At 48.0% G+C, this 27,330-nt stretch overlaps 1 protein-coding gene across 3 annotated transcripts; it reads left to right on the top strand.

Annotated features, from left to right (window-relative positions):
* The first annotated feature begins 2,266 nt into the window (after nt 1–2,266).
* SPARC (secreted protein acidic and cysteine rich) lies at nt 2,267–27,022 on the top strand. 3 transcript variants are annotated; one of them, XM_024246770.3, is made up of 10 exons: nt 2,391–2,589; nt 13,187–13,256; nt 14,734–14,793; nt 16,169–16,256; nt 17,697–17,818; nt 19,618–19,738; nt 21,848–21,981; nt 22,940–23,088; nt 25,220–25,368; nt 25,858–27,022. In XM_024246770.3, exons 2-10 carry the CDS (start codon nt 13,200–13,202, stop codon nt 25,884–25,886), a joined length of 909 nt encoding a protein of 302 aa, XP_024102538.1. In that variant the 5' UTR covers nt 2,391–2,589; nt 13,187–13,199; the 3' UTR covers nt 25,887–27,022.
* Nucleotides 27,023–27,330: the final 308 nt, after the last annotated feature.

Raw genomic sequence — 27,330 nt, 5'->3', positions numbered from 1 at the left:
AGGACCAAACACCCTAACTTTTATGTTCCATTTTAGTGGTTTGAGGGTCTCTTGGGTGTGGGGCACTGTTCCAGGCTGGAACCCTAGTAAAAGACAACCCTCTCTTTTTTCAGATGGGCAAGTTGGAAGTTCATATATTTATTGAATAAAATATTGCAAGCCAGCTTTGTGTGGGGCACTGGTCAACATGCTGGGCACAAAGCAGTAAACAGACATGTGAAGTCCCTGCTCTCACCAAGCTTCTGTCTAGTGGGGGAAACAAATGGTTTCTGAGAATGACAGGTGATGGGGAGGAAATAAAACAGTGTAAGGCGATGAACTGTGCCTGTGAGAGAGGCAAGTAGATTGAGTGGCCAGGGAGGGCGTCTCTAAGGAGGTGACATTAGAATAGGCACAGGAAAATCAGGTGGAAGAGTGTTTCTGGCAGAGGTAAGAACAAGTGCAAAGATTCTGGGCATGGTGGCTCACACTTGTAACCCCAACACTTTGAAAGGCCAAGGCGGGCGGATCACTTGTGGTCAGGAGTTCGAGACCAGTCTGGCCAACATGGTGAAATCCTGTCTCTACTAAAAATACAAAAATTAGCCTGGTGTGGTGGTGCATGCCTGTAATCCCAGCTTCTTGAGAGGCTGAGGCAGCAGAATCACTTGAACCCAGGAGGTGGAGGTTGCAGTGAGTTGAGATTGCGCCACTGCCCTCCAGCCTGGGCAACAAAGTGAGAGTCTGTCTCAAAAAAAAAAAAAAAAAAAAAATCTTGGGGTGGGAGAAGCTTTGGGGTAGTTGAAGGACTGGAAGGAAGTTGGCATGGCTGGAGCATCATGGGCACAGAGGACTGTGGTAGGAGGAGAGAATGGCAAGACAGACAGGGGCCACAGCAGATGGAAGTGTATCATGAGGGTGTTCTCTGCCTTCTCCCTTTCCGTGGTATTCAAACCCAACCCATGCTTCAAGGTCCACCTCTTTCAGGAATCCACCAATCTGAAGCCCTGGGATAAGCCTTAGATTCTGTACCACTTGTGTAAGTGGGCGTATGTGTAAGGCACAACATTTCAGCAAGATCCAAAGCTCCTTGAATAGTGAGTTATCTCGATTGATTGATTGTTCACAGTCAGTTACAGATTGAATTCCTTGTTGTACTTTTTTTCCCTTCTCAGTTCTGCACTTAACTAGTCTAAAAAAATTAGAAAACAATTTAAGAAACCACAAAGCTAAGCTGGGTGCGGTGGCTCACGCCTGTAATCCTAGAACTTTGGGAAGCCAAGGCATTCGGATTGCCTGAGCTCAGGAGTTCGAGACCAGCCTGGGCAACATGTTGAAACCCCATTTCTACTAAAAATACAATAAATTAGCTGGGTGTTGTGGCATGTGCACCTGTAATCCCAGCTACTCTGGAGGCTGAGGCATGATAATTGCTTGAACCTGGGAGGCAGAGGTTGCAGTGAGCTGAAATCATACCACTGCACTCCAGCCTGGGCGACAGAGTGAGTGAGACTCTGTCTCAAAAAAAAAAAAAAAAAAAAGAAAAGAAAAACCAGAAACCATAAAACTTTTTGAGGACAAGGACCAGGTATTTATTAATTCTCATACCTCCCAGAGTGTTAGGCACGAACTAAATATTCAACCAAGACCTGTTGCACTGAGCAGTTTATATACAACAGGAGTGACCCAAGTTGAAACGTAGAATCAGCCCGCTCATACCACTTTTTGCCAGGTGATCATAGGCAAGTTACTTAGCATCTATGTTTCCTTATTATTAAAATGGTCATAATTGCAATGTCTAAGATAAGGGGTTGCTGTGAAGATTATTAAATCCTCAGTAAACTTTGGCTATTGTTACTCCTATGATTATCATCAATATCATCAATTACCTTATCTGTTCAATACTGGTGGCACAGGTCCACCAGCTAGATGTCTAATCCCTTATGTGTCTATCAGTGGTACAAGTGGAGTTTCAGTGGGATTTTTTTTTTAAGACCAGTTCCAAATCATCAAGGATGATACCACTAGTAGCAGCTTGTCTTGTCTGTACAGTGGTTAAGTCCTGGCCTTGCCTTTGTGGCAAATACAACCCCCTTGAATTGCTCGGCCCTTCTCAGCATTGCCTAATATTAGGGAGGACTCCTGTAAAGCTCACTGGTTAGAAGATCAAGACACTTAGGTCTGGTTCTGCCCCTGGGGGCCATTGGGTAATTCCTTGCAGTCTCCAGGCCTCACTTGCCCTCTGAACAAGAAAGAGGCTGTTCTGGGTCATCCCTCCAGGCCTGTCCAGCCCTGGCACTCTGTGAGTCGGTTTAGGCAGCAGCCCCGGAACAGATGAGGCAGGCAGGGTTGGGACGTTTGGTCAGGACAGCCCACCGCAAAAAGAGGAGGAAAGAAATGAAAGACAGAGACAGCTTTGGCTATGGGAGAAGGAGGAGGCCGGAGGAAGGAGGAGACAGGAGGAGGAGGGACCACGGGGTGGAGGGGAGATAGACCCAGCCCAGAGCTCTGAGTGGTTTCCTGTTGCCTGTCTCTAAACCCCTCCACATTCCCGCAGACCTTCAGACTGCCCGGAGAGCGCGCTCTGCCTGCCGCCTGCCTGCCACTGAGGTATGTGTGACCCCCGCCCAGCCTTTCCCTTCTATAGTTGCACCAACCCCGACACTATCGTTCACGCCGTCAGCTCGTGTGCAAGGGAGGGAAGCTCTGCTGAGGATGCGCCTCTCCTCCCGGCTCCATCACGGCTCCCCTTAAGAGCATGGTCCTCGGTCCTGTCTGCCTGTTGCTTTTCAGAAGGTGGACTCACTGTGTAACTTTGTCTTCCCTTATAGGTTTACAGAAAATAATCTCACTGTGTCTTCGGGGGAGCATTTTCTCACTCTCTGTTTCTCTCTGTGTCTGTCTCTGGTTTCAGAGGCTGCCTGCCTGTCCTCTTTGCTCCCTTTGCAAATGTGGCAGCCTCCTCCTTTCCTGGGAATCTGATCCCATCACAGCTGCCACAGGGACCTGGCCAGCAACCGGAGTCTGTCCTCCACATCTCAGTCAGGGGCTCTGTTTTCCAAAAGGGACTTTGCATGAAAAATCAGTTGATCTCTGAAAGGCAAAGGGGGAGGCTTCACCATTAATCCACACCCCTGGGAAGCCTTCTGTTTTCCTCTAATTCTTCTCACTCCCAAACACCACCTTCTGTCCCCCCAGTACACAAATTTCAGCGCCATTCTGCCTGAAATGGCACCATCACAACCTCAGTCTTGGGCTAGGTGTTGTTCCTGTCCTGAGTTCCTTGGGATGGTAAACACAGGCAGTAGCCCTTAGTTTATCTAAATCTGAAGAACCCAGACATCAGATATCGTCAACCAAGACATGGGTGTTATGGGAGGTGGAGTGTGCTGGGGGAGATGTTCTCAGAAGGGGGAAAGGGGGAAGGGAAGAGGGAGAGAATTCCAGGGTCCCCTTCCGTACTCCACCCAAGACTGGTGTCCAGCCTGTCAGGGTGTCAGGTCTTCTTCAGACAAACCCACTACCTTTCTTCACCGCCACTGGCTCCATGAACTGGCTGTCAAGTGGATTTCCTTAGGGAAAGGGACTCCAAGGACTCCAATGGAAAGGGGGCACTGGGATGAGTTATGTCTTCCAGGAATCCCAGTCTGCCCAAAAGGGAACAGAGAGGCATGCATTTTCCTCAGGAAAGGACAGCATTTTTTTCATTAGAGAAAACGTTTTCTCTAGTAATGCTTTAGAGTTAAATTTCTATATGCCCCAAGTGCTGGTGGTTTAGTGAGAAGCAAAGCAGAAGTAGGACACAGGCTTCGGGCATGCATTTTATGTGTGATCTTAGGTAAGTGTCTCCCCTGGATTTAGTGCCCCATCTGTAATGAAAGAAGGCTGAAGCTGAAGTCTCTTTGGGGTGCTTTGTGTCCTCTAAAATATTCAAAGGAAGATTTCTTAACCAGGGTCTATGGAGTGGTCTTTGAATGGGCCTCAAGCCATCTGTAAGCCCCTAAAAATTGTATGCACTGTGTGTGTGTGTGTGTGTGTGTGTGTGTGTGAGAGAGAGAGAGAGAGAGAGAGAGAGAATGAATATGGGTGGTCATAGCTTTCAGCTTTAAGATATTCTCAAATGGATTAGAGGGCATGACGTGGAGATGGAGTGAGGACTGGTAACAAATGTGTGTATTTGCTGGAGGATGAAGCCTTTTGAAAAGGGAGTGGTTGAGGAAAGAGAGTTAACTCGCAGCTATCAGCTGCCACATCGACAACGCCTAGAGCAAAGAGGGGGAGGGAGGGGAAGAAGGGGGTTGCCTGGAGAAGGAATCAACTTTTGAAACTTTCTCCAAGTCCCACCCACCAGAAGGCTCTTCTCTGCCTGACTCACTCTCCGAGGAATGTGAGTTGCCACGGTAACCTTTTTTTCAGGGTCTCTGCCTGCTGGCTGGGAGGGGACACTCGAAACCCTCTAAGAACATCAGTCTGAACGTACCCCAACCCCAAATTCAAGGACTGCAGCAAATTCTAGGCCCTGCCCTTGTGATCTCTCAGGATTCCGGGGAAGCCTTGGGCAGTGATAATCTCCTTGCAAGGGGGTTTGAAGACCTGGGTTTTAGCTCTGGCTGCGCCCTGAAGGCACCATTTGACCTTGAACTAATACTTCTTTCTGGGCCCCATTCACTCTACAGTTAAAGAACAGTAACAGCAGCCACCTCTAGGGGGTAGATAGTGTGTAGAAGAAATGGAATAATGCTCAGGGAAGCACTTTGCGAATTGTGGCGTTCCCTCATAATGCAAAGGGTTTTAGAACTGATGGATTAATGGCATCCAAAGATCTGGTGAAATCATTCTCAGCTTTTTTTTTTTCCTGGCAGCTCCATCATCTTGGGGTTTGTATAGAACTCCCTTTACTAGAAGTACTGACAGGAAAAATTTTAAAATCATAATATTGTTTATCTTCATTTTGATTTGGGGACCTTCTTGTGTATTTCCCAAGACTGTTGTGCCCTCTATGTAGGAAATGCATTGGCCAAGGGTGAAAAAAAAAAGTGTGTTCTAACTCACAGTGCCTGACATTGGGAAAGACACTTCCTCTCTTGAGGCTGCAGTTTCCCAAACTGTTAAATAGAGGTTCTAAGCTAGATGATCTCCCAGGCACCCTTCTAACTCTGAAGTCCTGTAAACCTAAATCCCAGATACCTCTTTTGTTCAAAGGAATAGCTGGCCTGCATTTTTAAGACCCCCTTACTGTACCCCCAGTTGAAAAAAAAACAAGAAAGGATGGGCTAGGGGATCTTGAGTTGCATAACCATCATGCTGTAATCCTTATCCATCTGTAGAGATTTGTCAACCAACAGTGTGGCTGGGGTTTGCTATTCATGAGAGCAGCTTTCCTTGCTGAAAACAAGCTATAAATAAGAAAGAATGGTGAAGGAAAGGAAAGAGCTGAGGATGTGAGGTAAACAGTAGAATATTTGGCTTTTGAAGTCGTTTATGTAGGTAGATAAATATGCAGAGATAAACAGGGACAGGTACAAACCTATAGTGATGAAGAGTATAAACATCGATTTCATCAACAGGCACCCACTGGCTCAGCTAAAAATAAGTGCCTCATTACAGGAGCAGACACAGAAAGTCATTCACTCACACACCTCTTCCTGGATGACAATTATTTACAGACAAGTTCCAGGAATATATCTTAATGAATGTGAAAATTCTGACCCTTGCCTATTACAGACTGAAACAGACAGATGCTAAGTCAGGCTGTATGTAACTTACACAGACATGTCATCAGGTATACAAACACACACCGCCACTTGCAGCCACACATGGATGGATGTGCGCAGTCAAACATAATATGGATCATGACAATGAGACAGACGTGTAACCTACATATATCACCAATCACCTCTATGTCTCAGAGAGAGAAACTGAGTCTCAGGAAGAGAAAATAACTCACTGGAGGTCACATAGCAAGCTGGCGTCTGAGCCAAACTTCCAGGTGTTTGGAGCCATTTAGATGTTCACCTTGCCTTCCCCACCCCTAATCCCCATTTGTTCAGTTTGGAAACACACTCATGCACACAAGCCCCATGGATACTAAGTGGTGAGCAGCACTTTGTCTCTCCCGTTGGCTGGCCTGCAATGCCTATTCCGGCCCACGTGGCTTTGTCATTAGGCCCAAAGGCCCTGCGTGATGTGCCTGTAGGCGGCTGCTCCCTTCTAGCTGGCTCCCTCCCAAACGTCAGTCTCAAAGGAGAGAAGGGAAAACTGGCCTTGAGCTTTCAGCAACCCTGAGGACCTTGTTTCTACAGCACAGAACCTGATGCCTCCCTCCCTCCCTCCCTCCCAACCTCAATCCTGAACCCAGGGACAGCTGGGCTGTGCAGGGCCAGGGCCAGCAAGTAGTGACTAGATGGAATTATTTAGAAAAACAGCCTCTCCTCAGCTGGCAGCTTAGACAGGAAATCATCTCTGCTCTCACCCATCAAGCTATAGAGCTTTATGTCTGCAAGGAAAACATGAACATAGACAACAATTGTTTTCAGAGGTCGTTTCTTTCAGAAACTTGGTATTAACTTCTCTCATCTGGGGATCCCTCTGGGTCATCTTGTGTTAGTCATGGCATTAGGATTTCAGACCTATCAGATAAAAAAAGCAAAGCAAACATCTGGATGTTTTTGAACATCTGGAAGTTTTGCTCAGACACCAGCTTGCCGTGTGACCTCCAGTGAGGTATTTTCCTTCTCTAAGCCTCAGCTTCTCTACCTCTACAATAAGAGGCAGCACACAGAGGTTTCATGTGGCCTGACAACATCACTAATCCATCGGTAGTGGCTGTCAGAAGAACTGTGTTCAGGATTCTGATGCCTCTCTAGGCTTTAGGAGAAGAGGTCAAGCGATTGATTAGTAATGTCTGCCACATGTGCAGGAGGGGTAGGTGGAGGCTACGTGTTTGTCACATATGCCACATATTTGCTATCTTTGGGATCTCGGAGGCCTTTCCAGATGCAACAGCCTGGACACTTTGATGTTCTTTCTCATCCTTTCATTTGTGGTCACCACGATGCAGCAGCAGTGCCCTAGAGGGAGCCAAGAAGGAAGCCTGAAGCTCCACCCCAGCCTCTGCTAGCCGCAGTGAAACGTGGCATCTCAGATGTCTTTATGGAATCTCAGGCTGATTCCGGCCCCAAACTCTGGAGCCACCTCTGAGTTGCCCCACAAGCTCTCCAGTCCTAAGTTTTAGCTACCACACCTTAAAAGTTTCCTGTAGCGTCTTCCCTTCCAGCAGGAAATAGAAGTGGAAGCAGGGAGTCAAGGGGCAAGTGGAGAGAGGTAATGCTCTAAAAAGCTTCTGCCCAAGTTGATCCGGAAAATCAGAGCTGAAAAGAACCTAAGGGACCACCTTGCCTAAGGGTTCCATATTGTGTTCCTAGGAGAAACTACAGATGTTCCCAGGTATCTTAGGGAATGTCCCTGTGTGTAGGACTCCCAGTCCTCAGCTCCACTCCACTTTTATCTGCTTTTCTTTTTTGTGAATTTTTTTGAGAGGGAGTTTCACTCTTGTTGCCCAGGCCAGAGTGCAATGGCGCAATCTTGGCTCACTGCAACTCCGCCTCCCGGGTTCAAGTGACTCTCCAGCCTCAGCCTCCCGAGTAGCTGGGATTATAGGTGCCTGCCACCACGCCCAGCTAATTTTTTGTATTTTTAGTAGAGACGGGGTTTCATCATGTTGGCCAGGCTGGTCTCGAACTCCTGACCTCAGGTGATCCACCCGCCTCAGCCTCCCAAAGTGCTGGGATTACAGGCGTGAGCCATCGCACCCAGCCTGCTCTTGTTTTTTAATTTCACACTTATTGATTAACTAGATAATACTCATTCACATGTTTCAATACATGCTAAAAGATTTCAGCAGTTTGAAATATCGGACTCTGCAGAAGACTTCATTGAAATAAGGGATTTTCTGGCTTACATAATTTTGAGCACTGACCTTATACAGACAAGCTGGGGGTGTTCTGGAGAGCAGAGGAAACTCCCCTAAGTTCGCACAGTCAGCTGGGAGCCATGCTGACTTGCTCTCAGCTCTCCTGACTTCCACGTCATGAGGCCACCTCTGAGCTGCTGTGTCTGCTCCCAGGGGTGTGAGCAGGAGTGCCATTGTAGCTGCATGTGGCCACCTCTCTGGCCTGCCTGGCTCGGTCCCCACATCAGCAGACCCCAGGCTCCTTCCGAGTCCCAACTCCCTGGAGGGCCTGGCTTCTGGCTTCCTTTATTAGCCTCTAGACTTGTTTTCCTCTCTTTGGGCTTGTTTACCAGCAACATGTGTTTTTGGAGCCCTTGTTTCCAAGCCAAATAGTGAGAGTGAGATGCTTGGCTGGTATCAGCTGCCCAAGTAAGAGGCCAGCCCTGGGCCTGGTCTTCGTCACTGTATCCTCTGGAGACTGGACTTACCCAGACCAACAGGAGCAATATGTCCTTTGTTCCACCCAAACACCCCTTTTTCCCTGGGCTTATAAAGCACTGGAATTTTGCACTGAATTCTTTCGGGGGATGGAGATTCTGGGAACCTCGGACTTTATAAGATGCTCTTCCCAACGACAACATTGCTTACCTCTTTATTTGGATTCTCTTGTGTAAATCACCCATGAGCCTTTCAAGATTGATACGTTATTGTTTCCATTTTACACATTGGGGAACAAATTGAGGCCCCAAGAGGTAAAGTTGATTTCTAAAGGTCATACAGTTGCTAAGTGGTGAGCCAGGATTTGAACCTGTATATTCTGGCTCCAGAGCCTGTGAGCTTACCTTTATTCTGTACTGCCTAATAGTTTATTATCACTCTGTCTACCATGGTAGCCACTAGCCACATGTGGCTATTTAGATTTAAGTTGATTAAAATAGATGGGCATGGTGGCTCACGCCTATAATCCCACCTCTTTGGGAGGCTGAGGCGGGCGGATGGCTTGAGGTCAGGAGTTCGAGACCAGCCTGGGCAACATAGTGAAACCCCATCTCTACAAAAAAAAAAAAAAAAAAAAAAAAAACTTCGCTGGGTGTAGTCACATGTGCCTATGATCTCAGCTACTCAGGAGGCTGAGGTGGGAGAATCACTTGAGCCCAGGAGGCAGAGGTTGCAGTGAGCTGAGATTGCACCAACTGCATTCCAGTCTGGGTGACAGAGGGAGACCCTGTCTCAAAAAAAAAAAAAAAAAAAGATGTTTTCCATTGTTCTCTATTGCAGTATTTCAACAAGGTATGGGTTAAGTAAGATTTTTTGGATTGGCCTCGGTCCTTTTGCATAAAATTTTTAAATAAAATGAAATACAATTTAAAACTCAGTTCTTCATTTGCACTGGCAACATTTCAAGCGTTCAGTAACCACTTGTAACCAGTAGCTATCATAGTGGACCACATAGATATAGAATGTGTTCATCATCTTGGGAAGTCCTCTTGGGTTGCATTACTCCATAAGTTCTTTCCACCCAAATAAGATTTAATGATGGCAACTCAGTTTCTTTGCTTCACATCCTAAGTCTATCATTCTGAGACCCACAGTCCATGATTCTATGATTCTGAGGTATCCCCCATGTTCTAAAGTTCAGTGGCTTTTTAACGTCCAAGGAGAGCCCAAAGGAGGCCCTTTATGTTTTGAGGGACAAACTTGGGGGCTGGCTGTACTTTTCCATCCTTGGAGTCTTTCCAGAGAGAGAAGTGACCTCAGCTTCAGGTCCTGCTGGCAGCCAAGGATGGATTTTCAGCAGTCTCCAGAGCAAATAAAGGCAAAAGGAAGGGACTCGACGTACGGAACAGGAGGCAGTGGCGGCCGGGAGGGGGCTAAGACTGTCTGCATTTGATGGCCACCATGCCAAGGGAAATATGCCTTCTCTTCCTCCCCTGGCCCTGGGCATTTTCCTTCCCAGGAACTCAGGCCAGTTCAAGGCCCAACTGAGCCCCATTCAGGTGACCACCTGGGAGCGGGTAGCTGCCAAGGGAAATAGTGTGCAGAGGTAGAGACATACCAGTGGTGGGGTAGGGTTGCACGGGTTCTCACCCTAGCCCTGCCACTCACTCACTCACTGCTATTAACTGTTGGCAGGTTTCTCCTTTCCTCTAGGCCTTGGTCTTCTCATCTGTACTATTGGGCAGAAAGATGTGACTTGAGCCCCCAGTGGGGTGCTGGATTATGAAAACACCCTGAAAATGATAAATGTATGCATCATCACAGACTAAAGAAATACAAAGGAGGGAGTTTTCATTTAATACTGGTCATTTATATGAAGGGAATTTAAATTTTCACCAGGCACGCTACACCTAGGTTTGATTGGCAAAGGATCACAGCTGTGAGTTCTGAATGCTGGGGTTTGACACTGTGTTCTGACCTTGCTGGGGTGACTGTTATACTCCATTAGCTTTGCAGGATGGACGCAGGGCTCTTTGGTCAGTGGTAGTTTAGAGAGCCTCAGAGAGGTATCTTGTGGGGAAGCAGGGAGTATGGCTGTGCATCTGGAATAGTTCAGCTGCTTCCCCTCCCTCCCATCTTATCATCTGGGGGAAAGGCGCTCTTGGACTGGTGGCGTAGCACCGGGTACTGGGCAGGACCCAGATTTTGTGTTTGTTTTTTACAGTTTTCTTCCAAAACTTTGAAGGTGCATTCCAAGATTTTGCATTCTGTTCTTAACAGTCTCTCTGCATTTCTCCCCCACTCCCACCTGTCTGAGCATAATTCCTATTAGGCTCACCCCAACTCCATGAGCGAGAACGCTTGCCTATTTGGAGAGGGCCTGAATTGTTGCATGACTTTGGACAAGTGCTTCCTCCCTCTCGACCTCAGACTCCCCATTAAGACAGTGGGACTAAGAACCCTTCCATTCCTGTCTGCCTACTTCCCAGCATTGTCAGAAGGCTCTAGGAGACAGTGTTACATGACAGTGCTTTAGAAACTATGAAGCAGCCCTATAAGACTTAGAGTTATTTTTCTCTTCTGGCTGCAACAGCAGGGATGGGGGTGGCAGGGAGGGTGAGTGTGCAGCTGGAAAAGGAATTCAGGAAGATGGGGAGGCAGGACAGACGGAAGAGCCGCCCAGCGAAACCTTCCCCTGGTCACAGAGGGAAGCATGGTTACTCTGCTCATATGAAGGACACAGACTCAGGGAAATGTCTGTCTTCCTGTCTTTCTAATCTGAAGCTTACTACATTTCCAGTCCTAGCTGGGCTATTTCTTCAATAACATGACTACCCTGTCATTGTAGCTCAGACGGGGTGACTTTTTGTTTTGTTTTGTTTTGTTTTAGCTGCCATTTCACTTTGATCCTTCAACCTCAAACTATCTCAGACAAGTCCTTCCTTGATGTTTTCTTTTCTGTTCCATTTGTCCCAAGCCACACACAGGAGTTATTTATCTTGCGTCTTCCAAAAGGGGAAGCAAGAAGGGAGATTTTTCCACTTAAGCCTGGCGAACAAGTGAACAACTGTGTGAGGGGAGGAACATTCCACAAGCTGCCTCAGAAGGGAAGACTAGACTCCTCTGGAAGTTGGGGTCACTGTGAAGCAATACCAAACCCCCAGGTCCTTTACATTTCTGTTAGTTTTATTTCATTCACTCTATGCAATAGGGGGTGAGGTTTTGTGTCTCTTTAAGCCCAAGAAAGGACCATTATGAAGTCGGCTCTTCCTCTGCCTGTTTCTGCTTCCCAAATGCTATAGTACAAGTGAAGACAAATGATCCCAGAGGAGACTATATGTGTCAAGACCAGAATGTGCTTGGGGTGTCTTAAGAGCATTTTAAGGACCGAGGCTGCTACCTCAAAGTTCACCTAGTCTACCCGTTTCAATTAATAGATGGGGGAACCAAGGTCTAGAGAGACCAAAAGACTTGATACTGCTGTGGTAGAATAAGACCCCCTGGCATTTAATTTCAAGCTGAGTGTTTTTCTCCGTGATGCCAGGTTACCTCCCATCTCCATTTGGTCAGTTGAGAAGTCTTGGAAGAAATAAGGGATGATGAGCCTGACAGAGAGGTTTTGGGAGAAAAAAGAGGGAAGACATGGCCACTGTTGCTCCTGATGGAAGGTTATTTGTGGGTAGAGAGAGCAGGTTTGTTCTTTGTGGCTGCAGGGGGGATGGGGTAGACAGATCAGAAAGTTTTGGGGGAGGCAGATTTAGATCAGTAAAAGAAAGAACTTTCTAAAGTCACTTGAGAATGAAAAGCCATTTAGTTAGTGCAAGAAATGAAATGTCTCCATCACAGAGCCTCTGTTAGGAATAGCATTTTGGTTTTGAATCCTCAGAGGAGATTCTGCTCCAACGTCCCTTATAGTCATGAGAGTATTAGAGTCTAGAGCTTGGCATTTAGAGAATGAGGCCTTAACAGTTACCAGAACAGAGGTATTTTCTAGATCTCAGCAACATCCCCTCTGCAACACATGGAAGCATCTGGATGGTTTCCTTACAGGACCTAAAGAAGTGCTGTCCCTTCTGGGTAGAATGGAGAAAAATGTGGCCACCCTCAAGTTTCCATGGGTTACATTCCAAGACTATTGTTCTTTGTTTTAGAATGTGGATCTCATTGTCTCAAATTGGCAGGAAGTTGCTGCCTATTAACTTCTCCCATTGCAGAGGGAGTAGGAAGGAGGGGGAGGAGGCGACAGAGGAGGAGGAGGAGAGATTGGGTTTAGGGAAAAAAAAAATTTTAGAATATCAGGGATTGAAGGGACCTTGAAGATGATCTGGTTTGGCATTGCCCAAACTTAACTAATTAGCCCATCACCTTAGTTGAATCGCTTTGCAAAAACTTTAATAAATGTGTTACAAAAGCAGATTTTATATCATTACCATAAGTGGAAAACTCTGTGTACCTTTGTCATAAATAGAAGGAAACTGTAAAAACAAACACATAAAAAAACCAAAACAACTTTATTCAGTTCCAGCTGGATATAATTTCCTGTGGAAGCTCTGAGCTGGAGGCTTATTCTGTCTTTGTTAAAAGAGGAGATAGATGAGTATAAAGGAGGTGTTCAAGACATCTTAGCACCAAACTGAGACTTTCTTCTCATATAAGCAGAGTTTAAAGAATATTAAATGGAACCAACCTCCTCTCATGTTTTTCACTATCATTTAACTTGTACCATCTAACATTATCTTGCACGTATCAGGAATTCAGAAGGAAATCTCCATAAGGAAGTCTCACTCTCACTGAACTCTCAATCTCTCCTCCCCATAGGGTTCCCAGCACCATGAGGGCCTGGATCTTCTTTCTCCTTTGCCTGGCTGGGAGGGCCTTGGCAGCCCCTGTAAGTACCTAAATATCATATCTTCTTGTTCTCATTCCTACCGCTAGCTCCACGGGTTCTGAGCCTGCCAGCCCTGGATGCTGAAAGGGAACAGGGACTTCCCCATTTCAAGTTAGTTGTCTTTTTTTTTTTTAAGATTTTTTTTTTTTCTTAAGTTAGTAAGCTCAGGAGAAAAACTGGGATGAGGACCATTGGGTGGAGGTATCAGAGAAGAGAGTTCCATGTAATGTTAGATAAACTTCTTAGTAGTCAGAGCCTCCCAGCAATGAACTAGGATTGCTTTAGAAGGAAATGATGTCTTTGTCATATGAGGAATTCAAGTAGGCAGGAGACGGGATGTGGGGGATTTCTGGTAGGGGTGGTATTAGAAGAGATTCAAGCTATAGAGAGAGGAATGTGTTGGCTTCTGAAACAGTGAGGGTTGTTTGGTTGTAAGCAACAGTTCAATCTGACTAAATTGGGGGAGGAGGGGAAGATACAGAGGTAGATTATAATATTAAAGGCCTTGGGGAGGACTGGAAAAGGGCAGCTCTAGGCTTTGGGAGTTAAGAACTAATGGACAGTCTCTGAGATGTTGCTATCTGAATGAATCAACTCCAGCAATTTTCACATCTTGAGAGAATGTGCCAAGAAGGTTTTTGTAAATTCAAAAAATGAGAGCCAATCTGGCTGAGCTTGGGGCCTGAGCCAGCTTCTTGGCCAGGTGAGAGTGGGGCCCCTTGATTAACAGACAGTTCCTCCAAGCATTGCATGCAGAGGACAGGAGTAGTTATCCACAGCTCATCTGCAAGCCTTCACCAGGAGAGGAGGAAGAAACAGGGCAGGCAAAAAATGCAATTTCTTTCAACCTGTGACCCCTTCATCCTCTCTTCACTAAGAAGTGGGAGTGATGGCAGACCGTGGCAATCTTGATCAGGCTGGTAGATGGAGGCAAAAGTTTCTCAAATTTGGCATTAAGTTTTGAAGCAGCCCCAGCCAGCTAAGGGCCTCAAAGTTGTGTGTTTTCTTGCTTCCTCTTACTCCAAGTTGAAATGGCAAGAAAAATTGCCTAATAATAATAATAGTAATATCACACTGTGAGGAAGATGATGACATCTGTTAAAATTCACAGTGTCATTCCCTCTGGATGTCAATTTTTCTATCTGTAAAGTGAGGGAATTGGTCTGGATCAGTGATTTTCAGACTTTATAAGAATTCAAAGCAGCAGAAATACTTTTCCAAGCTAAATCTTAGGTAGACACCTAGGATATAAAATATATAAAATGGGAACTGCTTGAGTGTTCCACGGTGCTCACATGACTGGCTTCTTCTTTGTTTTGTCCCTCACCATGGCAGTCCGTGAGGCACAACTTTGGGGATCTCCAGTAAGCTGCTCTCCAAGCTCCCCTAGCCTGTATCCCAGGCCACAGACACTTTGGAGGTGAAGCTGGCCTTATTCCTGACCCCTCTGAATGCTACTTTCTCTTTCCAACAGCAGCAAGAAGCCCTGCCTGATGAGACAGAGGTGGTGGAAGAAACTGTGGCAGAGGTGACTGAGGTATGTGGGCAGTGACCACAGCCCCTTAGCTCCTCTCTACCCGTATCTGTGCCCTGAGAAATTAGGGCGGATGCTGTGGGTCTCAATGCTAGAGTGGGGCATTTGTCTCCATGTACACACATAGCATAGATGCAAACCCTGAGTATCTCCCACATCCTGACACACTCCTGAATGCTTCCCAAACCTTCAACGGAACCGTACGTTTGGGGGCCAGGACCTTAAAATTTTTGTTTTTTAAGCTGTGCAACAATTGTTCTTCCATGATTACCCACAGTTTCTGCAAACATAAAACAGAGGAGGCCGGGTGCGGTGGCTCACGCCTGTAATCCCAGCACTTTGGGAGGCCAAGGCAGGCGAATCATGAGGTCAGGAGTTTGAGAACAGCGTGGCCAACATGGTGAAACCCTGTCTCTACTAAAAATACAAAAAATTAGCTGGGCGTGGTGGTGGGTGCCTGTAATCCCAGCTACTCAGGAGGCTGAGGTAGGAGAATTGCTTGAACCCGGGAGGCGGAGGTTGCAGTTAGCCAAGATCTCGCCACTGTACTCTACCCTGGGTGACAGTACAAGACTCCATCTCAAAAAAACAAACAAACAAACAAAAACACACACACACACACACACACAGAGGAAAGGGGAGATGCTTGGGTGTGGCTGGCAGGGGTGGAGGCTTGACACCCTCTTGTGAACATACGTCTCAGTCAATTTAGAAAGTTTATTTTGCCAAGGTTAAGGATGCGCCTGTGACACAGCCTCAGGAAGTTCTGAGACATGTGTCCAGGGTGGTCGGGAGTACATTTGCTTTTATACATTTTAGGGAGACATGAGACATCAATCAACATGTCTAAGTTGTACATTGGTTGAGTTTGCTAAGGCAAGACAACTTGAGAAATGGGGGCTTCCAGGTTAGAAGTAGATAAGAGACGAATGGTTGTGTTCTTTGAGTCCTTGATCAGCCTTCCCCTGAATACACAGTTTAATCTGGCTCAGTGAATCTGCATTTTTACATAAACGATAGGGGAGAGGAAGCAATCAGACAAGCATTTGTCTCAGGTGAGCCTCAGAGGAATGACTGCATAGAATAGGAGGCAGGTTTGTCCTATGCAGTTCCCAGCTTGACTTTTCCCCTTAGCTTAGTGATTTTGGGGTCCAAGATATATTTTCCTTTCACACTCTCTTTCCCTAACACCCCTGGTGACGTCTGAGGCAGCTCAACAGAATCCCAGGCATACTGCAAAACCCAGCAGGCCTATAGATTAAATCTGGATTCCCAACCCTGCATTTGTGCTTTCTGTGACCTGGAACCCTTCAGCTACCCTTATGGGTCTGGGATGGGAGTGGGGACCATGTTACCCATTCTTCTCCCTCAATTCCAGGTATCTGTGGGAGCTAATCCTGTCCAGGTGGAAGTAGGAGAATTTGATGACGGTGCAGAGGAAACCGAAGAGGAGGTGGTGGCGGAAAGTACGTCCCTTCCCTGTGACTTGGCACATCCAAGCTGCCCTTGGCTGCCTGGGCCTGGGGCATGAGGACAGCCTACATGAGGCTCCTTCCAGCAGAAATGCAGGGTGGGGTCCTCAGTGGGCTGTAGAGGAAACATGGCTTTGACTTAACAACTGGGAGACTGTGGCACTCAGTCGCCTGGGATCCAGGCAAGATCGGTTTCCAGGCCATCCATGTGTGTGGTAGGAAGGAGAGTTCTCCAGCTGGAAATGGGCTTCTCCCCTCATAGCTCTTTGCCCTGAGTCCAAAGCTGAGTTTCCCAGTCCCACGGAGGTCGCTGATCACATCTGGTCGCCGAAATCCCCCATTGCTTCTGTATCAGCCCGTGCCCCACAGAGGAGTAGATCTGAGAGAAGAGATCAGGAACTTGCACACTCATAAGCTCATTCTATTTCACACAGCCCAGGGAAACGAGGTCCTGAGGAAATGCAGCCTGACATAATCCGTACCGTGCTATCCATGCGTTAGTGCCTTGGGAGACAAATGACCTAGGGGCTCTGGCTCCAGCCATAGGTGCAAGGCATTTGTACCCAAGGGGTTAAGAGCAAGGACTTTGGAAGCAGTCCAACCTAAGCTTTGAACCCAGGCTTCTCCACGCCAGCTTGCTTATCATCTCAGAGCCTCAATTTCTCATCTCTCATATGGGGCTGATGAAGATGGCAGACCCTCGTCCCAGGGCTGCCGGGAAGTTTTCAGACAAGCTGAGTAGGCATCTGCTAAAGGATTATTAAAACACCCAAAATAAAGCATTGAGAGGAAAAGGCCACATTAAGCTCTCATCCTGAGGGTTTAGCTAATGGTATTTGATCTAGCTGGGCACAGGGTTTCTGTTGAACAGAGGGACGTCTGCTGAGTCATGTTCCTTCCCGCCTCCACGCCCACCTCATCCGGTGTTTACCAGGCTCTATTGTCCAGCATGGACCTTGAGGCTCTTCTCCCTTTTCCCTTACAGCCACTTAAGTCTGTTTTGTTGGGCCTCACAGCTCCCTGGCTCAGTGTCAACAGCTGACTTTCTAAGCCATTCTAGAAAGCTTATTCTGGAATCCAGAAATGCCCCACTGTGATTGTTCAATGGAGACCAGGAACACAATGGTTGCTTCAATCTTCGGGAAAGCCATATGGTATCTAGTGTTTCTGGGTCCCAGACTGAGCCTCCAGCCCCCCAAAATTGCCTGACCTCTATCTCGAGCTAAACCTCTAATCCCCAGGCTGAACCAGCTGCTGCCCTAAATGTTGACTGCGAGGCTCAGTGCAAGAGCAGGCAGGACTCAGGGCTGTCCAAAGCCCAGAGTGGGGGCCACAGCCAAGGACTGTCTGTCAGCCCTGAGATCTGTCCAGGTAGGATGGGGGTGGATGTGCTAGTGCAGGTGATGCTAACTCTCTTGTCTTTCTGCCCTACAGATCCCTGCCAGAACCACCACTGCAAACACGGCAAGGTGTGCGAGCTGGATGAGAACAACACCCCCATGTGCGTGTGCCAGGACCCCACCAGCTGCCCGGCCCCAATTGGCGAGTTTGAGAAGGTGAGGGCTGAGAGACAGGGGCAGGGGGTAGGGATTGGGCGCTTTGGAATACAGGATGTCTGCTCAGGAAACTGTTGGCTTGATGGTTCTATGGGGCAGTGCCAGTCTCAGAAGTCCCCTTTCTAGACCTAGTCCCAGCAGGAAAGAGGGGATGAGTCAGAGTGCTCTGCCTGGCACTGGATCTTTTCAGCAACCAGCAAGACTTTAAACAGCACCATCAGGTTCCAAGCCCTATGCCAGACTCTTTTAGCTAAGAGTATAACAGCATCAGCAAAGAATCAGGTTCAAAAATTTGGGTTCTGGGGCCAAACTGAAGGTTGACTTCAAACCTCATCTCCATCACTTGTTAGCTGTGAGATTTCAGCTAAGTTGCCAAAACTTTTCAGGTCTGTTTTCTCACGTCCAAAGAGAGGATAAAAATAGTCCTTAACTCATAGAACTGTTGTGGAGATGTGTCAGAAAATGTTTGGTACATAACAAGTATCCAATAAATGCTGCTTAATTTTAAATTATCTCTCAAATATGTCCGTTCTCTCCAATAGGATTTATCCATCCATCCATCCATCCATCCAAGTAAATATTTTTTGAGTGCCTGCTCCTGCCCACCGTCATGCTAGTGGCAGTCTAGCTCATGGCAGCAAATCTGGGGCCAGCACTATTCCTACAGCCTCCCATCTGGCTTCTCCATCTTCAGTTTCTCCAGAGACTACATAGCCTCTGGGATCCACATTTTAATATCATTGTTAACATTTTCCTCCTCCTCACCCCTCCCCACTCCCAATGCCCAGTCACCAGTGCCCACCAGTTCTCCTTCTGCAGTGACATATAAGCTATACTAAGTAAGTACAGACAGGATGTTCAACACAGGCTCCCCTCCTCCTAACACAGCTACTTACGGCCACTGCCCTTGTCCAGCCCTCAACATCTCTGCTTGGCCATCCCTATGTTCAGAGATTGACTAGGACTCCATTGGCTCAGCATACAGTTGTACTCACAGCTAAGGTTTAGTATAGCGACATATTCAGGATATACAGCTGGATCATAAGGGAAAAAGACGCTAGCAGAGTCTGGAGGAATCTGGGTGGAGACTGACTTGCTCCCATGAGGGGTCATTAGAGTGCATTCTTACCCCAGCTACAAAGATGCAGCCACATGTGAGTGATATTTCTGTCCAGGGAAGCTCATTAGAGACTCAGCACAAAGTTTTAATTGGATGCTGGTCACATAGGTACCCTTTGCCTAGCATGCACCAGAATTCCACACTTCCAGAAGGAAAGCAGATGTTCAGCATAAACCAGATTGTTTGTACAAACAGTCCAGGCATAGTGAGCCACTCTTATCAGTTAGGGAAAGATTTACAACAGTGCAGGGAACTGTTTCCCAGCTAAGTTCCCAGACACCAGCCACAGGTTGACCTTACAAGCGGGCCTTTCTAAGGATAACAATTCCAGGCCTGCTATGTTAACTCTTCTTTGAACACTCTTGTTTCTCTCCCGTTCCTGTCTTTAACTTTCTCTTCAAATATCTTCCAGGATATTTTTTCCCTATATCTCAGACCTGACTCAATGATGCCTCTGCTCAGAGACCATCGATGGCTCTCAGCCTGGGCTGAGCATTGACCTGGGAACCCAAAGAGTGGATTTGTGTCCCAGCCCTACCACTAACTCACTGTATAACCTCGGGCTAATGACATTCCTTGCTTAACCCTCAGTGTCCCCATCTCTGAAATGGACAAGGATAGTGGTATCAGCGAAGAGCTTTGGGAATGAAGGAGGGGGTACTCTGTGCTTTGCCAACAGGTGTGCAGCAATGACAACAAGACCTTCGACTCTTCCTGCCACTTCTTTGCCACAAAGTGCACCCTGGAGGGCACCAAGAAGGGCCACAAGCTCCACCTGGACTACATCGGGCCTTGCAAATGTGAGTGTCCTTGGGCCCTTCCAGACTCCTGTCTTGGGGAGAGAGCTCTGAGCTGGCACTGAGGTTGGCTCTGCCACCCCCATGCTGGGTGATCTTGGGCAAATCTCTTTCCCTTTCTGAGTCTCAGCATCCCCATTTATAAAATGAGGTAATTGTCTATGAGTCGGCTCCTCTCAACTCTGAGTTCAGGGCACTTTCTGGGGAAGGACTGAGCGACTATGGATGGTCAACATCAGGGAAGATTTCTGGAGTCTCTCACTAGCATCTGAGACAACCGCATTTCATTTCTCTAATGAGGAAGAAGTTCTTCTCTCAGGCTAAGTTGAATCTTTCTTGCTTCAACACTGTAAAGGAAAAATGATGTTTGACCTGGGCCTACAAAATATTTTGAAAATATCTGAATTTGAATGCTTTAAAATAAGGGCATGCCTGTCAGTTTGCTTTGGGCCCTGTTACTTGGTACTGTCATATCTTCACCCTTTTACTCCATTACATTCCTATCTGCCCTCCGAAAACAGAGGATAAGCACCCTCTTCCGGAAACATGGGAGTCAGTTGTCTTGGGAGGGATGCCAGGGTGTGGCCTGATCTTTGGTTAGTGACCCCAGCTGCAAACTCAGTGGGGCCAAGTTCCTTGTTCAGTATCCTCCCTATCATGGGAGACCCCCAAGACCACACCTGCTCCCCCTCCAAGGCAACATCCACACTGTGGGTGGGTCTTGTGTATTCTGGCACCCGATGGCAATGAGGAGAGCCACTCACCTGCCTCAGGTGTACAGGGTACAGAAAAGTGTGTAGGGGGTGGGAAACAAAGTTCTCCTCGTGGGACCCCAGGTATGAAATTGAGAAGGTACAGAGTAGAAAAGGAGGGTTGGGGGAAGAAGAGTGGGTAGGAAGTCCCTGGGCAGCGAGACCAGAGTGCCTGTCTTAAGGAGCCTTTACAAAGTGGCTTTGCTTTCCCTGAGGCATGTTGCCCACTCACTCCAACTCCTAAGGTTTTTATCACCAGATATTCTCTGTTCTCTCCCAGTCCTCAGCTGGTGATGAAGGTAGCCTCACAGAGGGGACTTTCCATGGTTCAATGATGAGGGAAGAACAGACCCCTAAGCCCCCAGGTGACCACACTGCCCTAGATACTGGATGAGGCTCTGACAATGTGCCCTTGAGCAAGTCCCTTCTCTCCATGCTGACCTCTAATAAGTCCAGTACAAAGTGTGAACTTGGGTCAGGCACGGTGGCTCACGCCTGTAATCCCAGCACTTTGGGAGGCCGAGTAGGGAGGATCACTTGAGCTCAGGAGTTCAAGACCAGTTTGGGCAACATGGCAAAACCTTGTCTCTGGAAAATATACAAAAATTAGCTGGGTATGGTGGCACGTGCCTGTAGTCCCAGCTACTCAGGAGGCTGAGGAGGGAGGATTGGTTGAGCCCAGGAGGCTGAGGCTGCAGTGAGCCGTGATTGTGCCACTGCACTCCAGCCTAAGCAACAGAGTGAGATCCTGTCTAAAAAAAAAAAAAAAAAAAGGAAGAAAAAAGAAAAAAGAAAGGAAAAAGAAAAGCGTGGACTTGGATGAAATCTTCGGGTCCGACATTTGGGATTCTAAGTTCCAAAGACCAGGTTGGAATCATTTCTAAGAAGGTTCTGGTGGTTACACATCCCTGAGTCCTCTACTCCCAGCTCCCTGCCAAGCTGGGCCTGTGGATAGATGTGATCCCTCAGCCTCCCAGCTTCAAACACCTGCCAATGGTTAATGTGAACAACATGGGCCCAGTCTCAGCTAGGATCACACCCAAAGCCCAGCACTCAGTAAGGTGCAGGAGCCATCAGGAGCCATCCATTTCCCTGAGCAGAGCAGATCAGGCTGAGGAAAGCAGCAGCCATGCCTTTGCAAAATGCATTTCTAGAGCATTCTTCCCACACATAATTGCCTCTGCTCATTGTCCTGTGAAGAAACTGTGGCCTAGAGAGGTTGAGCCACTGTGCCAAGGCCACCAATGCAGGTGGTGTGTGGGGGGGGGCTCTGGGGTGGGGAGCACGGCCCAGGCAGCTCGTTGGCTCTTGGCAGGGAGATTCAGGGTCTGTGCTGACCGCCCTTGTGTTTGGAACCTAGACATCCCCCCTTGCCTGGACTCTGAGCTGACCGAATTCCCCCTGCGCATGCGGGACTGGCTCAAGAACGTCCTGGTCACCCTGTATGAGAGGGATGAGGACAACAACCTTCTGACTGAGAAGCAGAAGCTGCGGGTAAGTGGTCTCTCTGGCCTTGCTGGCCCTGTGCTGGTGAAGATCCAGTCCCATTCCTAGAACTGGGCCCCCAACTGCAGGGTGGCATCCTGCTCTGGAGCGTGCATTTACCCCTGAGCACCAGGACACATACTTCTCTTCCTGCCTTTGGAGGCTGGTGTTGCACATTAACATCTTAGAGGCTCTGAGAAGTCCTGCAGCAGAGACCTGCTGCCTTTGCTTAACCTAACGTTAAACAAAAGAGACAGAAACAGCCCTATTCCTTTTTCCTTTGGAGTCTGTGGATCTTAAACTTTAATGAGCATATTACCTACCCCAAGAAGCTGATAAAATGCAGATTCCTTGGCCCCACCTCAGGCCACTGAAACAGTGTCTCTAGAAAGCAAGGCTCAGAAAGCTGCATTCTAAATACTCCCCAGGTGATTTATGTTTATTTTATTTTTTTGAGGCAAAGTCTCACTCTGTTGCCAGGCTGGAGTGCAGTGGTGCGATCTCGGTTCACTGCAACCTCCACCTCCCGGGTTCAAGTGATTCCCCTGCCTCAGCCTCCGGAGTAGCTGGGATTACAGGAATGCCACCACGCCCGGCTAATTTTTGTATTTTTAGTAGAGATGGAGTTTCACTATGTTGGCCAGGCTGGTCTCAAAACTTCTGGCCTCAGGTGATCTGCCTGCCTCAGCCTCCCAAAGTGCTGGGATTACAGGCGTGAGAGTGTGCCCGGCCTTCTCCAGGTGATTTGGATGTGGGTAGCTATACGGAGAATTCTTTGAGGTCATCCCAGGCTTCTGTTTTTGTGAATGAGATGCTGGTACCCATCTATGACACCTCCTTCCCCTCGCTGTGAACTTTGGTCTGGCTAGTCTCTGCCTGCTCTGGCCTTCTGGCAGGGGTGGGAGGGCCCGACTGGTCCAGACAATCTCCATGGACCTCTTGTCACACACAGTCTCTACTCCCTCAGGTGAAGAAGATCCATGAGAATGAGAAGCGCCTGGAGGCAGGAGACCACCCTGTGGAGCTGCTGGCCCGGGACTTCGAGAAGAACTACAACATGTACATCTTTCCTGTGCACTGGCAGTTTGGCCAGCTGGACCAGCACCCCATTGATGGGTAAGACCCCAGACCCTAGAGTGAACAGAGCTCAAGGCTGGCAGGTGCACTAGCTATGGCCAGAAAGCCTCTCAGCAGCCTATACTGCTCCCAGCCCTGGCATCCACAGTTTGCCTGGGGATTGGAGCAGAAGCATGAGGCATCTGGAGAAAAGATGTGGACCTGGGAGAAAGAAACCAATAAGACACTCTCATGCTGAGGTGAAAGTCAGTAGGAGCTCAAAGTAGCTCCATAATCCTGCAAGTACTAGGTATGGATATCTGGATAATGAAGGAGTGTGAGTTAAGAAGGAGTACCAGGCTCCAAGGGGTGGCAGGGGACAAGGTGGGGTCAGCCACATGCTCCCTGTCCTTCAGCAGAACATCCAGGGGCAGAGCAGCCACCTGGCACTGTCTAAGCCCCCTCCTAAGGCCCAGCCCCAACAGGGCCCAACTGATCCTGGAAGTTATCCAAAAAAGCCTGTCTATTTTGCAAGCCCCCAGTTTGAGGGCTCTTGTCCCTTGTCCAAATGAGTTATGAGGCCCTGTGCAACTGCACTGCTGAACAGGCAGGCAGCTGGTCAGTTAGCAAATGCTTACTGAGTGTGCATTTTGTGCCCTGCACTATTCTAGGCAGGGGATTGAACAGCAGTCAGAGCTGGCATGGTCCTTGCCCTCATGGACTCATACTCTGTTCATAACCCTGTCACTACCTTCTGAACTTCTCTTTTGGTGATGAAGTGAGAGCCCCTGCTCAGCCTCAGATGGAGCAAGCCACACCTGCACATTCCCAGAGTGGTTTTTTCTTTGTTCTTGGGTTGTGGAAGCAGAGCATCACACAGAGGGGAAACGAAGGGCTGCCCTACTCACATACCCAGGGAACCTCCTTTCTAGGTTGTTCACCCCTCGCTCTTTGTCCAGCCTGTGTGCCTGGAGTCTGCCAACCCTGCCAGTGATCCTGAGGGCTGGGGTCTCCTGAGCTCTGGGAATCTTCCGGCCACTTCTCTCCCAGGCTCTTGCCATGGCTGGGATCCAACTGGGTCACTCATTATGGCAGGGAGGGGAAAAGTCAGAGGGGAACATCTGGAGCTCAGGCAAAGCAATTGGATCCCACTGCAACAGAGGGCCTGGAGGGAGGCTTCCAGATGGGGTGCAAGGACAGCACATCTGGGAAAGGGGTCCAGCCTGGGCAAGGGGACCCACTTCCTCCTCCTCCCATCCCAGGGCTGTAGGTGACCTTGCGTGCATCCCTGCCCCTCCCTGGGCCTCAGTTTTCCACCAGTACAATGAAAGGGAGGAGAATGTTCCTATCAGTTCAAACATCGTGTGATTTCTTTGGTGAGCTGGGTGGGGCTGGGAGGTCTAGAAGTTAAGAAGACAACTGGAGTCACATTGTTCCCTGCAGATCCTTGGCGGGGAGACTGTTTTAGGGACAAGTAGGAGGGGCTCTGGGGAACAAAGAAAAAAATTATACACATGCTCTGGAGTCTAAGGCCAGCAGGGAGAATAGGGAGGGAGGACAGTGGGAGAGACATCCAAAGGGCCTCCCTCTCAGACATTACAGGATACACAAGCAAAGCTCTATGAAGATGGTTAGAGCTCCCGTTGACCCTCACTGCCAATCCCAGTGCCTTTCCACATTCCTCCCCAGAAGGCAGCACTGTCACCAGATTGGTGTGTCACTTTTAGACCCTTTACTAGGCATTTATAGATGTATAAATGTGTGTCCATAGACAATATACAGTGCTGTGTCATGCTAGATTTTGATCTACCCATAGCAGAAGTGCTGAATTTTGATTTTAAGTTTCTGTGTCCCCAGTTCTCAGCCAATTAGGAAACAATCAAATACACCAAACAGACCTTTGTTTTTGAGCCCCTGAAACCTTAGAGCTGGAAGGGCCGTTACTAATTATGGCCAACTGCTCCTCTTTGCTGGAAGGAGAAACTGAGGTTCCGAATGAGGCACTGTTGTTCTCTGAGTCTCAGAGCAGTCAGTGGCAGAGCTAGGGGTAGACCTGGGATTCTGGCTTTTTGTCCTGCTTTAAATATCCTTTCCTCCATGCTCTGGGGCAGGCTAACTCCCCGGTTGCCTCCCAAGGCTGGGTGTGGAGTTTTTCCATGCCTTAGGCCCTCCCCTGCCTCCTTCCCTGCAGGTACCTCTCCCACACCGAGCTGGCCCCACTGCGTGCTCCCCTCATCCCCATGGAGCATTGCACCACCCGCTTTTTTGAGACCTGTGACCTGGACAATGACAAGTACATCGCCCTGGATGAGTGGGCCGGCTGCTTCGGCATCAAGCAGAGTGAGTGTCTGAACAAAGAAACAAGGGGCATGGGCAGAAGCACTGCTCCCAGGGTGCTGGGTTGTCATCGCCCCGACTCTCCGCTCTCTTGGTCTGTCTGTTGTCTGTCCTCTCTGCCTGTCTCTGCTCTCTCTGCCTATTTGACTCCTGTCTCTTGGGCGTCTTCCTGATCCTTCTCTGTCCATCCAACTGTCCCTCTCTCTTTCCCTTCCTCAAGCGTTAGCACTCACCCTGTGCTAAACACTATTTTGGGAACTGGCAGGCACACAGAGAGGAAACAGGAAGTGTAACTTGGCAGCGTGTGTAAGAGACAGGGACAGGCCAGAGACAGGGAGAGTGAGATTCCTCCGTCACTGACTTCCTGGGTGACCTTGGACGGCCACCTAGACCCCTGCCCCTGGGGATGGGTGGGAGTCCACTGACCCCTTGGGAAGTGCGTCATCATCGACGCAGCCTTATTTTTAACCGTGCTCTTTTCTTGCTTTGCAGAGGATATCGACAAGGATCTTGTGATCTAAATCCACTCCTTCCGCAGTACCGGATTCTCTCTTTAACCCTCCCCTTCATGTTTCCCCCAATGTTTAAAATGTTTGGATGGTTTGTTGTTCTGCCTGGAGACAAGGTGCTAACATAGATTTAAGTGAATACATTAACGGTGCTAAAAATGAAAATTCTAACCCAAGACATGACATTCTTAGCTGTAACTTAACTATTAAGGCCTTTTCCACACGCATTAATAGTCCCATTTTTCTCTTGCCATTTGTAGCTTTGCCCGTTGTCTTATTGGCACATGGGTGGACACGGATCTGCTGGGCTCTGCCTTAAACACACATTGCAGCTTCAACTTTTCCCTTTAGTGTTCTGTTTGAAACTAATACTCACCGAGTCAGACTTTGTGTTCATTTCATTTCAGGGTCTTGGCTGTCTGTGGGCTTCCCCAGGTGGCCTGGAGGTGGGCAAAGGGAAGTAACAGACACACGATGTTGTCAAGGATGGTTTTGGGACTAGAGGCTCAGCAGTGGGGGAGATCCCTGCAGAACCCACCAACCAGAACGTGGTTTGCCTGAGGCTGTAACTGAGAGAAAGATTCTGGGGCTGTGTTATGAAAATATAGACATTCTCACATAAGCCCAGTTCATCACCATTTCCTCCTTTACCTTTCGGTGCAGTTTCTTTTTCACATTAGGCTGTTGGTTCAAACTTTTGGGAACATGGACTGTCAGTTCTCTGGGAAGTGGTCAGCGCATCCTGCAGGGCTTCTCCTCCTCTGTCTTTTGGAGAACCAGGGCTCTTCTCAGGGACTCTGGGGACTGCCAGGCTGTTTCAGCCAGGAAGGCCAAAATCAAGAGTGAGATGTAGAAAGTTGTAAAATAGAAAAAGTGGAGTTGGTGAATTGGTTGTTCTTTCCTCACATTTGGATGACTGTCATAAGGTTTTTAGCATGTTCCTCCTTTTCTTCACCCTCCCTTTTTTTCTTCTATTAATCAAGAGAAACTTCAAAGTTAATGGGATGGTCGGATCTCACAGGCTGAGAACTCGTTCACCTCCAAGCATTTCATGAAAAAGCTGCTTCTTATTAATCATACAAACTCTCACCATGATGTGAAGAGTTTCACAAATCTTTCAAAATAAAAAGTAATGACTTAGAAACTGCCTTCCTGGGTGATTTGCATGTGTCTTAGTCTTAGTCATCTTATTATCCTGACACACAAACACATGACCATACATGTCTACACACAACTACAAAAATGCAAACCTTTGCAAACACATTATTGTGCTTTTGCACACACACACCTGTACACACACACCGGCATGTTTATACACAGGGAGCGTATGGTTCCTGTAAGCACTAAGTTAGCTGTTTTCATTTAATGACCTGTGGTTTAACCCTTTTGATCACTACCACTGTTATCAGCACCAGACTGAGCAGCTATGTCCTTTTATTAATCATGGTCATTCATT

The sequence above is a fragment of the Pongo abelii genome, chromosome 4 (assembly GCF_028885655.2).
Source record: "Pongo abelii isolate AG06213 chromosome 4, NHGRI_mPonAbe1-v2.0_pri, whole genome shotgun sequence".
NCBI classification, from domain to species: domain Eukaryota; kingdom Metazoa; phylum Chordata; class Mammalia; order Primates; family Hominidae; genus Pongo; species Pongo abelii.
This window is presented reverse-complemented; position numbering and strand designations above follow the sequence as displayed.

Excerpts from the sequence above, each read along its gene's own strand:
- SPARC (XM_063723944.1), top strand. The coding sequence starts at position 13,200 with ATGAGGGCCTGGATCTTCTTTCTCCTTTGCCTGGCTGGGAGGGCCTTG. Across the intron at positions 19,739-21,847 it reads CTACATCGGGCCTTGCAAAT|ACATCCCCCCTTGCCTGGAC; the intron begins GTGAGTGTCCTT and ends TTTGGAACCTAG. Across the intron at positions 23,089-25,219 it reads GACCAGCACCCCATTGATGG|GTACCTCTCCCACACCGAGC; the intron begins GTAAGACCCCAG and ends CCTTCCCTGCAG.